At 38.0% G+C, this 14,674-nt stretch overlaps 2 protein-coding genes across 3 annotated transcripts in view; one reads left to right on the forward strand and one right to left on the reverse strand.

The window, feature by feature from the left end:
- LOC308058864 (interleukin-5 receptor subunit alpha-like) overlaps positions 1-5,422 on the reverse strand; it is a 43,252-nt gene extending 37,830 nt beyond the window's left edge. Inside the window, exon 1 of the mRNA XM_080375338.1 lies at positions 3,962-5,422. The gene's annotated coding sequence lies outside the window, so the exon portion shown is untranslated. The remainder of the gene's footprint in view (positions 1-3,961) is intronic.
- Positions 2,117-14,467, forward strand: LOC308058873 (granulocyte-macrophage colony-stimulating factor receptor subunit alpha-like). Of its 2 annotated transcripts, XM_080375368.1 has the most exons (9): positions 2,356-2,631; positions 8,031-8,160; positions 8,249-8,424; positions 9,183-9,322; positions 10,917-10,955; positions 11,814-11,952; positions 12,507-12,588; positions 13,148-13,229; positions 14,181-14,467. In XM_080375368.1, the coding sequence occupies exons 1-9, from the start codon at positions 2,490-2,492 to the stop codon at positions 14,250-14,252; spliced, it is 1,002 nt and encodes a 333-aa protein (XP_080231494.1). In that variant the 5' UTR covers positions 2,356-2,489; the 3' UTR covers positions 14,253-14,467. The 2 variants fall into 2 exon arrangements, with proteins under 2 accessions (XP_080231495.1, XP_080231494.1); XM_080375369.1 differs by lacking the exon at positions 10,917-10,955 and having other exon boundaries at positions 2,117-2,631.
- The last annotated feature ends 207 nt before the right edge of the window (positions 14,468-14,674 follow it).

The following is a 14,674-nucleotide window of genomic DNA, read 5'->3' on the forward strand; positions in this document are numbered from 1 at the left end:
AAATGGAGAATGCACACTAGTCCCAAGGTCACTAATTATCTTTTGTTCTACCTGAACATATTAATATAAAACACACCTCACAACTTGATGGTTACCTTTCTGTGCACCATAGAACAATGAAACAGTGCTGAAAATCTTGGTTTCCTTGAGACCTGCCATTTGGTCAGAAAGACGTTTGTACCTTACTTAGAACTCTCATCATGAAGTCCCTCTTGTTTCTATTTGGCAGTTTCACTTATTTCCTGAGGTTAGGTCACGACTTTTGGGGTTTAATTGCAAACAATTCATATATTGTTTCAGGAAAGAAGTAGTGAGCGCAACTTACATGCAAGTTCACCGGTTACCACATCTTGGAGTTAAATTAAATAGTAAGGTCTGAACCTGACTTGCAAGGACAAGTTCTTCATCTGTCACTGCTGACAATTAAAACATCCCTAGTTTTATCCTGTGTGATCCCACTCTGCTCTTTTCATGAGTGGCTTCACCCAAAGGTTCATGTGTTCAGTGATAGACCACTAGTAATGCCTATGGTTCTGGATCGGGTCCCATATTTTTTATCGTGATTGGCATGCAGAGAGTGCTTATCAAGTGTCCGATTGTATGTACCACTGATGGGATGTGGACTGTTCTGCTCTGGCTTTTCTAAATCCTATTTATTTAACTTCCTTTTTTTCCCTAGGCAATCTTATTCCTTATCCCTTAACAGGTTCAAGGATATGGTGGCAATGTGCTTTCTCAATGGTTCGTTAAAAGTGACTATAGAACTGACACTTTGGAAAGCAACAATCCTGCCAATGGACTAAAGAACATAACCATAGAAATCCAAGAAATGACTGGACTATTACAGTTTTCTTGGATAATTCATCCCTTTAACAATGTTAAATATTCTGGGAAATTCCCATTTATTAAAATAGAAAACAGTAATAACAGGGTTGCAGATTGTATCCACTACACAACAACTGGTATTTCCTGCCATACTGACAAGCTCTGATGTCAGTGCGATTACATACTTAACATCCCTTCCACGGAAGACCTGTTTCATTCTGTACAACTTCTGGATGCATATAAGAATCAGCTGTTTATCTTCAAACCTACATAGCATTATCGTCATCTTATAGAAAATGAGGTTTCAGGTTCACTGATCCAAATCTATCCCAAACCCATAATTCACTCCAATTTTGTAGAAGTGTCTACAACAGAAAATGAGAAAGAGAACTAAGGCCCTTACTTCTGCAGATATTAAAATGAAGTCTTAGCAGAGAAAGCGCTAGGTTGTCTACTCTATTAATAAAATTGAGGAATTAAGACCTGAAGAAAAGGAAACAACTCAAGAACCCCACCCCCACCCCCACCCCACCCCCCGATTCCCACTCTGCCCAGAAGAAGCAACAAGAAAAAAGGCTGATGGGAATGAAGCTGTACAAAATACAGATAGACAGAACCAGGACAGATTTGACCTTATTTACCTCTCCTCCAGTGAGATAACACAGATATGTGTAGTAAGACTAGTACACTCAGTGAACATTATGAATAATCAGATTTAAATGCTGTGCTCTAATAACTTCATTTTCTGTTCGTATTTTTTAAAGGTGAAAAAGGCAGAGGGCTGTGTAATCAGACTGTGCTGTGGGGTACATAAGAAGGCAGGTGCTGTTTCTCGGGTCACAGAAAGTTGCTTTGCTGGACAAACATCTTTCAGGACCCGGGCACACTCTTCAGTGTCAAAAGCCATCAAGATAGTGGGAAAGACTTGGGCTTACTCCTTTCGGAGCCTGCTAACAAAGGCAGCTTGGATGTCTGTGCCTGGGCAGTGCACAACCAACTGTGTTAGCACCATGCTGTGTGTGTGCTCACATTGGTGAGCACAGTTGGAAAGGGGATGTTCGCACTCTACAGCCAGGAGGCAAGACCTTCCTGGGGCCAGGGCACAAGCACAGGCGAGTGATGTAGGATTGATTTGGTGCACTCAGGGCATTTGCACACACTTTTCCTGGTCTGTGAATAAAATTCACCTAGCCCCGAAAAATGTGTGCACATGTGAAGTGGAAAAGTTGTGGAGGCTGGTGACAATGGTTTGTTACTCATCTACAGGCAATGAGGCTGGCTAATGCAAAGCTGGTAACAGCTGTTCGGGAGTCCACAGAACTCTAGGCTTCTTTTCTTGCATGGAGAAGGGTGGTGACCTTAAGCAATAAGCAGAAAATGGTGGCATGGCTTGAAACAATGGTGCCTGACCTATATCTGAGCCAGAGGGGGGCATATATTCACCTACATTTGAGACTGTGCCCTGTACAAACTCCTGTATGAAGAATGTGTGACAGAAATGAGTGAATGTGAATGAAGTGATAAAGAGGGTGTCCTTTTATTCTGACCTATTTGTCTCCCTGTAGAAAAATAATGGCTGTAACTGTGGTTTTCCCCATTACATTACAGAAGTACGGGATAAGGGAAATGAGCAAGAGGTAGGCGGGACTTTTACACCCTGTTACATGAGCAGTTCAGAAGATCTTAGTAATGAAATCACATTGTCAAAGCACACAAAAACACGCCACCAAGGCAAATTCACAGCTTCCATCTTTTTTGTGCCCCATTACTGTAATTGCCACAGGGAAACCAGTTTTCAAGGAGGAGGTAGGTTTACTTTTGTTTTTGTCTGGGTTTCTTTATTTTCTTTTCTGTTACTCCAAAGAAGCTGGGCAAACAAATACTGTGTTTTGTTATTTGTGCTAGTTTCAATGTTGTTAAAATAACTGTGAGGGGTGGATAGACACTGCCTGTAAGTGCATGCTTTTGTCCGATGAATGTCTTAGCCAAAATTTTTATGGTGTATTTTTTCCACAGTCTGAAAATAATTATATAAAAATATTTTTACATTACCAGAGTTTCCAGTGTTACTGGCCTCATCCACAGAGAAGTATTTTGCTTGTGAAGTTGAAACCTGTGTTACAGCACTGAAGAGTGCCTATGTAAATTTCTCTTGAAAACGCAATCAAAGTGGAAATGTTCAGATTTTAGCTCTTTACACCATTTTGCAGAGTGAATCCCTTTTAGGAGTACTGCATTTAGGCACCAGTAGGATGGAAGCATGTCAGTGTCTTTTATTACAATTTTAATACTGAAGTAGAAGATTTCACTTATGCACAGTTCTCTGAAAATGTCATAGGAATGTAGGCATAATTTTACCCTCATAGCCCATCCAATATGTAAGCAGTAGTTCCATTTTGTATATTCCCCAACAAAAATAACTTTCAAAGTGTTTCAGAGGCAAAGCTGTGAATTAAAACTCAGAGGTCTAGTCTTAAGTACAACACCCAGCACAAATAAGATATTTTCCTTAATGAAAAATAGTGATATAAAAACAAAGTGTAAAGTTTTGGGGTTTTTTTAACTGCAAACTTTACTTTTCTTTGGTTATAAAAATCATAGCAGTATTGAGACATGGTAAGATACATGGCATGGTTATATGTTACTTAAAATCAGCAGGCTATTGGGCAATTTTTATTCTCATCTAATCAACTCTCTAATCAACCTGGACAAGAATAGCCACTCCAGCAGGACCACAACCTCACTGATATTTCCAAATTCCTATCATGACCATCTCTTGTGGACATGTGTCAGGATTTGGCATTCTCTGAGAGCAACTTGTGCTCTATCAGAGTCTAGCAGTAACCAATTTTCATAAAAGGTTTATAAACTACAGTCCAGAAAGGAAACAACTTCACACAGAAATACTTTAAGCTTCCTTAAGATTTTGATCAACAATTTGCACAGGAATTATTTGAGATGTGAAAGAAATCTGGACCACCTCTGGGAAAAATAGTACTGTTCTACTACTGTAACTTTTTCTAAAGAGAAGCAGCATGTGATACTAGCATAGATATAATAAAGAGGAGGAAAAGGCATTTTCAAAAATAAATTTGCAGTTTTCAGTAAGAATAGTGGCAACATGTCTAGTACTTACATGTGGATTCCAGATGATGTAAGAGGGGAAAGGAATGAATCCTCCTGGATTCACCTGACCAAGGTGGATACCTTAGTCTTAGAGGGATCCTTCTGGACCATTCACCCTGGGCTATGCTTTCAGTGACTTGCAGGAAATAAATATAGTGAAGGCTTCATTTGTCTTGTCCTAGACTAGGTTGAATAAACTGTTTCTTTCCAAACACTGTTAAGGCAGTACAGAATTACTGGTTCCCCTGTGGGCATATCTTTACAGCACTTGGGTAAATTTAGGAAGACAAACTCCACCCCACAACTGACAGCACATTCAGAGTTAAGTTAAAAGATTAAAGCAATGTAATTTCCTTTTATGCATTTCCAATAGCAAGTTTGTTTACAGTCCTTTAGAAATTATCTGACCTTTTGTGACCTAGAGTCAAGAGCAGATTATGCGTTTTCTATTCAAGAACTACTGAATAAAAGTAAAAATCCTCTTGGGCCCAAGGCCCAGAGGTGAGACCCTGTCCTTTCCTGTTAACAATACTGATTACCTCAAAGAACTGCAGAGCCATATTTTCTTTTCTCTGATATTTTTCTGAAGCTACTACTCCTACACCCTTTCTAACATCTGCCCAGGAGATGAAGAAAGAGTGCACTACAGAGAAATTTAACTGTTCTTTGCATCACAGCTCACAGAAAAGGATCATAAGAGTGTGGTCCTATCTCTTTTTTTAAGAAAATAACAGTAAGTGACAAATAGGGGGTTAGAAGAGGAGTGGTTAAACAAGAAGCCACTAGAACTAGCTAATCCTCAAGTATAAATTCTAAAGAGAAAAAAATCACTATCTTATTGAAATAATGGGAGAATTGTCTCATGAAGACTTAGCTTCATTCCAGGTGTTGCTAAAAATAAAACTGTAAAACACAGTGGGTAAATACAGTAGGCTCAAAAATAAACCTTAAAGGAAGGGTAGTCATAGTTGTCCACTCTGCTGGATTTTCTTCGGCATATCCACAGAAAGGTGAATAAAGAAAAAATGAAAAATATATCCACTCAAAACCTGGGAAAAAAGTCCTGTCAGCAAAGGGAATAGAGTGACTCGTACATATCTGAGCGATCTTCCCAGCACGTGCATGATGTGGGTATGAGTGTGACACCGTGCAGCTTGATTATGTCTGTTTTGTAGGCAGAGGGATGTTCTGACTGTGGAACTTAGGCCAATTAAACAACGTCTGAGTATCTCTATGCTTCTCTTGGATATAAAGAACTGAGGCCGTAACTGAAAAAGCCAAGGATGTGGTTTCATTTGCTTTTTCCTTGACCACAATGCTATTTTAAGAGTTCCTTTCACCTTATTTCCTTTGTTGCCAGACAACTCAACTGCTTGTTGGGCTACACATTAACCAAGTTGTGATCTGATTTGAAATCAGAATAACCCTTTTTTCTTTTGATTTGCAACATTGCCAAAGGCTGTCCCATCCCTCTAAGGATGGAAGGAAGGAAACATCTTCATTTCTTCTGTAAATGAAGAAGTACACAGTTTTGATTGATCCTGGGCTATAAAGTGAATCTGTTGCAGACCAGAGAATTGGGCAAAGCTTTCCATCACCTCAGTACAGTACCAGAATCACTGGACTCTCAGGACTGGTTGGTTATACCTATATATGTAAACTTATACATAAGCTGGGTATAAGCAACTGTATCCTGAGAGCTTAGATGCCTCTAGTGACTAAATAGGGGTCAACACTTCTTGCAGCAGCAGAAATAGCTTGGAAAGCTCCACTCTGGGTTTTTCTTACTAACCTACACTTAGCAAGTGTAAGATGAGCTTCACTGTTTGTGGTAAAGGATGTTAAGCCAGATTGAAAAACAAGAAGAAACAAAAAAATTCTGGAGTGGAAGGAGCATTATTATTTTTAGTGGTGATCACTTCTTCAAAACTACTCACCATGAGGCCCCACAAGGAATGTCACTAGTAAACCAGGGAGGCAGGATGGAATTGGGAAGGAGCCATGGAGGATGGGGAAGGACAGGGGATGCTTAGGCCAACATTGCTGTTGAAAAAAACACTGCTAAACCAAGCTCTTGAAATAGTTTCAACCTTCCTCATGGAAGAGAGGAAGTTTTCAAGAAATCCAGGAGTACTTTGACAACTTTGTTGCCCCTTGAACAATTTGTTATTACTTTCAAAGGTGTCAGAATGAAATGGTTGCTACTTTTAGGACTCCTTTGCAAGGTCCTGTCCCTGAGCAACATTTCTCCTAGTACATGGTGATTCCCAGTGTGATGAGCATGAAATGAACACTTCCACCAAGGAGCTCTGAGACATGGAGTTTAATTCATCTAACTCTATTTGTAGCCAAGCTACACAAAATCATACTAGGTCAGATCTCCTAGATAACAGCCTTTGCCTCTGGAAACTGTGATCCTAGCCACCTTTACTATGTGCCTACACTTGTAGTACACCCAAATGAAAGAAACTTCATTCTGTAGAGTAGTTGCAAAACCCTCCATACAGCACAGTAGCTGCCTGGAGCAATCCATGAAAATAAATTATGTGCAAGAGTGTGTTTGAGCTTCTTCTTTTCTAGAAAATAATTGCTTTTTCTCACATTACAGCTGAACAGAGGAAAGGAGCCAGAAGGAAAACAGACCTTTTGAATTCTCCTATTGCTTACCCTATGGCAAGGGATGTGGTAGAGGAAAGAAAAAGAAAAAAAAAAAAAAAAGGGGGGGGGGGGGGGATTCAAAAGAGTCAAAGGAAATTAATGGGGGATCAGGCTTTCTTGGACTGCTAAGCACAGTGATCTGTGAGGTAGTCTTTAACTTTGCAAGTCCATAAGGCATTGCTTGCTGGTAGATGAGAGAGCATGTAGGCAAAGGCCTGCTTGGTGCTTTCACTCTCATTATGCCTTTCTCCCTAAGCATCCACTGATGTCAGAAGTTTTGGTCTGCTCAATAACAGCATTTCTTTTTAAATCCGTGCTGTCAGCTACATGATCAGATGCTTGTGGGAACATAAGGAAAAGAGGTTTCCAGCCTGGACTGCAGTGAATCTTGAACAGTGGACAGTCACTTGGTGTCAAAATAGACACATAGGGAGCTTTAAGGCTAACTAAGGAGGTACATTTAAAGGTGGTACATGTGGTGGTTAAGTTTAATGAATCACTGCCTTGGAAAGCTGTGACCCAGTCCTTCAATTCATGTTGACAGCAGTTGAAAAGACGTACGGCATGATTATTATTTCCTGTTGGAGATCTCACCTTCTGATAGGGAAGAAACAGGCAATGAAATCATTCCGCATGTGAATAAACAATTTGAATAGTCTTTTAACTTGAGCAAGCTATCAACTTCCACTTTGATTTTGTCTTGGTTTTGCACTAATGACAGGGATATTCAGGCCTGCTTCTATCAAATTCAGCGCAAACAAAATTCCCCATAACTTGAATCCAAAATGCCAGAACAGATTAGCAACTGTTTTCAATTCAAGATTGAAAAATATGTTATCCTCCCTTCAAAATCATGGCACTTCTGCTTGGCCTAGCTTCAGGAAGCAGTCTCAGGGTTCGGTTGTAATCACCCAGCTGTTACACAGAAGAAAGTGGTGTACAGCTTATTTTAAACCCTTAGTCCTTTATAAGTCAGCCAAGGGTCAGAGCACTTAAGACACACACGGGAGAGAGAACTTGCCTTGCTCATGGTTGTTGAATTTATAGTCCACTGTAGACTGGACTTTAGATAAACAGGGGATCTTTTAGATAAACAGGGGATCTAAACAAAGGACACAACAGCAACTGTCTTTGTTATTAGCTTCCACTACATCACTGTGTCCAAGTTGATTAAAGAGTTGATTAAATCTTAGTCACATCTTCAGCATCTGCAACAGTGGTAGACAGTCCTCATGGCTCAACACAAATAAAAACATTGCTATCTTCAAGTAAGCCCGTAACTGCAAGACCCAAATATGCAGTTGGATTTCCTAATCAGTTGGGTAGAAATTACTAAATGATCTTGCAGAAATATGCATGATTTGAGCAGTTGTACAGTCTTTTGGCAGAGTGGACATGGGATATTCTTCCTGTGTTTGCAGGCATGAATGGGACAGCCATTGAAAATTTTGTCTGTGTTATTTTCAATGTTTCCTTCATGAACTGCACTTGGCATGTGGGCAGGACTGCTTCAAGAGACACACAATATTTCCTTTACTGGAAGACTTCAGTGTAAGTAGGTCTGCTTGAATCTAGGGAATTTTGATTTCTGGTCTGACATGTAACCTATCAATATCTAATGCAATATGTCATTGTAAAGGAACAAAGATTTCACAGGATGCCAGAATTACATCACAGATAATTATGGAAGGAACATAGGATGTAGTTTCCAAAATGTGACAATAAAAGACAAGATTGCTGATTTCCTGGTAAACGGGTCAAGAAGTGGACAAAACATTCTGTCATATAAGAAGAAGATTTTTCTGTACAGAATTGGTAAGAACTTTTTCTATTTGTATTTCCAGGTTTATGCTAAGAGAATGAAGAGTTTATCCCTGGGAAAAAAAAGCATATATATTTTAAAATACTGCTCCTCAGAAATTTGGGGGGGTTTCCCTTTTCCCCAACCTTGATGGATGAAAAGTCAAAAGAATGAACAAAAACAAATGAATGCAGAGACAATCTGAAATCATAGGTTGGAGAACTGTGAACATTTCAGTCAAATATTTTTTCTCTGAAAGAAAGGTGTCATCTTTTGGAATTAACTACCTAAAAATGCCTGAGTGGGGCTATCTAGATGTCAGTCTTATACCGTTGTCTTGTAATTCTGTTCATCCACATAATATAAAAGAACAAATTATCTTAACACTGTGAGAAAAATCTCATTTTTTTCCTAATGAATGAATGTTGCTAATCATTAAAAAAATTAGAAAAAGAAATTACTTCTTTTTAATCTGAACACAGAAAAAAAAACCAAAACACAAGAAACAAAACCCTGCACAGATTATACACTGAAGTCAATCTATCAAATGGTTTGCGTTTTTTAATTTTACCTCCTGTTGCTGCTGATACTCTAGTCTCCTATTCTGGAGTGTGGGAGTCCTGCTTCAGAATATGGTATGAATATAGTAATTCTGGTAAAGCTGCATTACATCTTTTTAGACCAGTTACTTGAACACCTACCTATACTGTAAAAAGTCAGAGTGAGAAGAGCTAATTATTAATCAATAGTATTTCTGATTATATTATTGTAGAAAAACTCACCCCTCCATTAAATGTCACTGTGAACTGTACAGAAGCTTCTCATGGTTGTGAAATTAGGTGGCAACCACCTCGCACAAGCCACACAAAAAGACATGCTTGTTTCAAATATGAAATTGTCATAGAAAACAAGGTAAGAATAATTATAATTTAATAGTATTTTCTATGCTTGTATTTCCACATATACTACCATAAACCAATACCCTTTTTTCTTTCCCTACTTCAATAATCTCTCCTTTTTGACATGTAGTGCCCCTCTTGCACATGAGCTTAGGGCTGCTGTCACTGACAAATAGAGGCAGCAAACTGGGGGAATGTTTTCAGTCCATTGTATAGCCCGTCCTTAAAGAAGCTGGGCAAAGGAATCCCATACTGTGGGTGAATAGCTATTCTAGCACATATGGAGGCATGGACCATATTATCTGACAAGTTTATTATGAAGTTATAGCATACATCACATGAACTCTAAATACAGTACAAAAAAGCAAAGCTACTGTTAAATTTAATACAACCAATTTTGTGTCCCTGTAAGGCAGTGTGGGTCCAAGTGTAGTCTTGGAGTCCTACCACGGCTTTCTGATGAAATTAGGTCAGGACCTTCTGTTCTGTGGTGTTCCTATCTGCAGTCTCCTGTCCCATCAGTCACTTTTTATCAAGTTTTTCACAAACTCACTTTGCATTTGTTCACATTTCTCGTAGTCATCATTACTGCCCAGTCAGGTTTTATTTCTTACTAAAGTAAGTCCAAAGAAGTAACACATGCATTGTTACGAAGGCGCACCTGTAAGTTAAGATGTGCTGCAAGAGCCCTTGGGTATCTCAACCTGGAACCCCATACTTTACATCCCCGCCCTTTGTGTATCCAGCCTTGCTTCCTTCTTCTATTGCCCCATTTGCTGACACTGCCATGCTGTTGCTGAAGGAGTTTTGGAGTTTAGGTTTATCTAAACTAGGTCTGCAGCATGCACAATGAAGATGGTTGCACTACAGCTGTCACTATCAGGTGTAAGGGGCACTAACACAGTATTTGTTCATTTTGGCTTTCATTAAGTTCTGTGTCCTTTCTTTTTAACTTAAAGTGGAAAGAGCTATCCATGCCTTTGAATAAAAAGAAATATTCTGTCAGGTTATTGGAACAGAATATCCAGGTTTTCCAGGTCTTAATTGTATATGGTTGTTATTAAACATCTCAGTAACTACAAGTATTTTGAAGACTTGGATGAATATGGAAAGCAGTTTTGCATCCATCAAAACCAAAGCCTGAAGTATTTGCAGAAATATTTGTTTGCTGTTCCAACAGTAAAAAAAAAAATAAAGTGGAGACATAACGTAGCTAAATTAAATATTTAAGCATGTATTAGCTATGTAGACAAAATTTTTAATGGAAAAAAATATTGTCTGAGTTTACTAGGTTTTTTAGATTTTTTTTTTTGTACAGGTAAAAGTAAAATTTTAGTTGGTGGGTAACCTGAGCCTTTTTTTGTTTAGTTCTTTGATACTCAGTTCTGCAGTCAAATTTAAAGGCTACAGTATTTCAGAGCACCAGTGGTGAGGAAAACCCTTTCTGTGGAAGAACAGCTTAACTTCACAGTCTTTAAAAGAAGGCATTTATAATATTAGATGTGTTTGGTTTTTTCCTTGAAACTCAAACGTTCATTAGACAGGACCCTTTATTATACAGTAACAAAAAAATAATCATAAAAATTAAAACTTTCTCTTGTTGCTAGGCTGATCCCAAAAAAACCATCAAAACCACATCGAAAACAGTAAGTCTTTATTACCATATTAATCTAACATTTATGCTGGGTTGAAATTTCATCTACATCAGAGCATCCTCCAACCAAGTTGTTCCGGTTTCACACTACCAGTTTCAGTATACTATGTTTGCTTTTTAGTCACAAGTTACCTAAACTCAAAGGTTTAAACAGTTATTTATAAAACATGGTAAAAAAACCTCACCTGCACATGTGGAACTTTACATTACTTCTATGCAAGTCACAAAACCTTCCATTTTACAGTCTTTTATACTTCCTACTAAATTTATATATATGTAGAAATATGGATCATAAATCCACATTACACTTAAAAGACATAAAATGTGGAGAATCTTTTCTTTATTAATGGTGTCTGGAAGGGATTGAGATGGAGGAGGCAAGAAAATATCACCTAAAAGATTAAGCCAAGTATAAAAAAGGAAGAAAATAACCCACAAGTTTTCAAGAAAGCTCAATATTCTTCTGAGAAGAATTTCAACATATGTCAAAATAGTCCCTTCTGTATAATCTGGCTGTTACACTCCAGTTTTGAAAGCATCCACGGTAAGGGAATTCCAGATTTTTGAAGAATTACTTTCCAGTAAAATAAATAATTTACAGACTGAAAATAAACTATTAATTTTTTTTCCAATATCACCAATTAAAAAATATTCAGACAAAAAGAATTAGGATGGAACAAGTTAATTTCTTAAGTGATGATTTTCTATTCAATTTTTACTCGTCTGTTCACAGAAGTATATGTAAAATTTTCTTTTGTGATTCTTTGCATCATTAAATGAACCTGATGCATTAATAACATCTATACATCTGGTGAATAAAAATCTCTCAGTCTAGTTGTTTCTTATTTAGGCAAGAAACATCACAGGAAACTCCTATATATTTGGGACCTTCAGCACGGAAAAAAGGTACAGCGTCAAAATCAGAGCAACTGACAACGGCTGCTTGGTGAGCTCAAGCTGGGGAGAGTGGAGTACACCCGTAGAGTTTGGTAAGAATGAAAATCGCTTCCTTGACCTAGTTTTTCCTCAGTTGTTACTCGTCTGCCTCACTTAAGATCCCTTAGAGATGGGAACACAATATTTGCAGATTAGTTTGCTAGGATGAGAAGGAGCAAAGAAGTGCATATCGCTGAATATGAGGGAGGTCTTCAAGCATTCTGGTGTGACAGTGGGTGCTTCTTGCAAGGAGATAATGAATAAAGCAAACCTTTTTGAGGTCTGTTGCCAGCACTTTTCCTTCTTCTATTTCTACTTTTGGCTTTATAAAGTGCTCTTTTCCCCTGTTACTCTCTGCCACCTTGGATTTTGAAGTTCTCTGTAGGCCTCAGTTCCTCACAAAATGCTTGGTAAGGTCTCAGGTTGCCATAGACAGTCCACCACTGCTGGACATCCCACTCCTTCACATGTTACAGGGCACTGAGGTGCTAAAGAAGCAGCCACTTCATACTGGTCCTTGATATGATCATGCAAAGCAGGTTGCACAAACCTGTGCAATCATTACTATTCTGTGATACTAACACATTGAATACTGCTTGTCTTTCAGGAGAAGAACCCACATCTACATCATATATGCTATTTCTGATTCCAGTACTGGCAGCAAGTCTCATACTTTCTCTCTGCACAGTGTAAGCCTTATTTCTTGTGCAAAAATTTTATTCTGTAGTGAAATAACACCTCTTTCCCCAACAGAAAATTTCTGGCCTCTTTTTAAAGGAGAGGAAGGAAAGGGAAAATCCACACTGTACTATAGCAGAAATCATGACCTGTTGGATGTCCCTCAAGTAGGCTATGCATTTCTGATTCCCAGTCTTCTTATTCACTTGATCAATATAAAACAACACTTTCCAAAACTGGGACAAGCCCTTATGTCCGTGCCACTTTCCTGCCATCAGACCCTGCAATGTAGATGGGTGGTACATTAAATTGTTTCCTTGTTTTGAGAATATTTCCCTTTCAGATACTTAAAAAACCAACTTCTATGATTCTTTAATAATTCATAAAATAAATTATTATCATCAAAATTCTGAACAATGAAATGATACCATTATATTCAGCCTATGTAATTTTTAGTTACTCTTTCACTGCTTTTGTCTTAGAGGAACAAAATAGTACCTCAGAAGCATATATAGTACCTATTCATATGTTTGCATATTAAATCTTTGCCAACCTTTTTTGTCACTGTAGAAGAATTTATTTGAAAAAAACTTCTCCTACAATACCACAGCCAAAATACCCATTCCCTGAGCTCTCTCCAGAAGATTTCCAGGTATGTTTTCTATGTGTTTGCCTGAAATTTGTTGCAAATAACAATCCACTGCAGTCATAAAGATATGACTTAAGCATCAGAGAGATGCCCAGAAGCAAGGATAAATTTTCTTTCTTTTTCTTGCTCTTGGGGTATTGAAAGAGAAGGTCCACATGCAAAGAATTCTGGTTTTGCCTTTTCCATTCTGAAATAGTTGTCATCCATCTACCTGGAGCATTGGAAAATATACACAATTTCTCCCTGTTCTCCCTATAAGCCATATGCTATCACTACAATAGTGCTGAGCCTAAGCTTCTCAGCAAAATAATAACACAGAATCAGACTGTTGGTCAACTGTGGGGAGAGAAGGGACAAAGTAAATCTACTGCTGGCCAAAAACAGTTGTGTCATAGTAGATGTTGAGACCCATGTTAGTATTTGGCAATGATACTGCAAGAAGAAAAGTTTCTAGGGTGTGGTAAGCAAAAATGTATAGCAGAGAGCTGGGAGGTTTAGCTTATGAGGAAATCTGGAGAGACTCATAAGAAGAAGGAACTGGCAGACAGACATTGCAGGATCTGCCCATCTGACGAGCATGTTGCAAAGTTTGCTGCAATTTGCAGTCTTTAAATTGGCTACAACGAGGTCTGGAAACAAGAACATGTCTGCAAGGACACACTGGACCACTGGTGTGATTTATAAATTCTTTTACTTTCTGTTCCTTTGTCATGTTAATTTTCCCATGTTTAAAAAGATGGGGTTTCTGGCTTTTGAGTTGAAAAGTCTTTCATTCCTCCTTATGGAGGGAAGACTTAGATATGTCTACTTCAGTCCTCTCATTGAGAGATTCCTAATACAGCTTCTATATAATAAATAACAACACTCTGAATGACAGGAGATTCATAAATTGTAAAATCGTGAGTAATCTCATGCACGAAACACTAATAAAATGTTTTATTCTTCCTTTAATAGAGAGAATATAAGAATCAATATATAAAACATGAAACTGGAGAAATAATAACAATTATTGAAGAAATGAAGTGAATTTCTTCATGCATGTGAAGTGAAGCATGCAAGTGAAACAAATAGCTTGAATTTTTTCAAATATATGTATCTTGTATGCAGTAATTTACAGGCTTTTTTCCCCCTCTCGCAAGCAGAGAAAATAGCATTGTCTGTAAAGACCATGCCCCAAGAGCTTATCTTTAAAAGCCTCTTTGTATTTGATTGCATTTTCAATAAATAATTTCTTTGGATTATTTTTGTTTCTTCTTATCAGAAGTATTCATGCAATGTTTCAGCTAAAACACTTCAGTAGTGCTTTGGAAGTTAATACACGACTTTTCAACACCAAGCAAAAGAGTAAAATAAGAACAACCAAACTTAAGGGGGTTATTCAGGATCTTGAGTAGTCCAGTGCCTTAGAAAAGGTATAGTCATTTCAAGATTGTGATCAGGAATAAAAA

This window comes from Falco punctatus, assembly GCF_963210335.1.
Source record: "Falco punctatus genome assembly, chromosome: 2".
NCBI classification, from domain to species: domain Eukaryota; kingdom Metazoa; phylum Chordata; class Aves; order Falconiformes; family Falconidae; genus Falco; species Falco punctatus.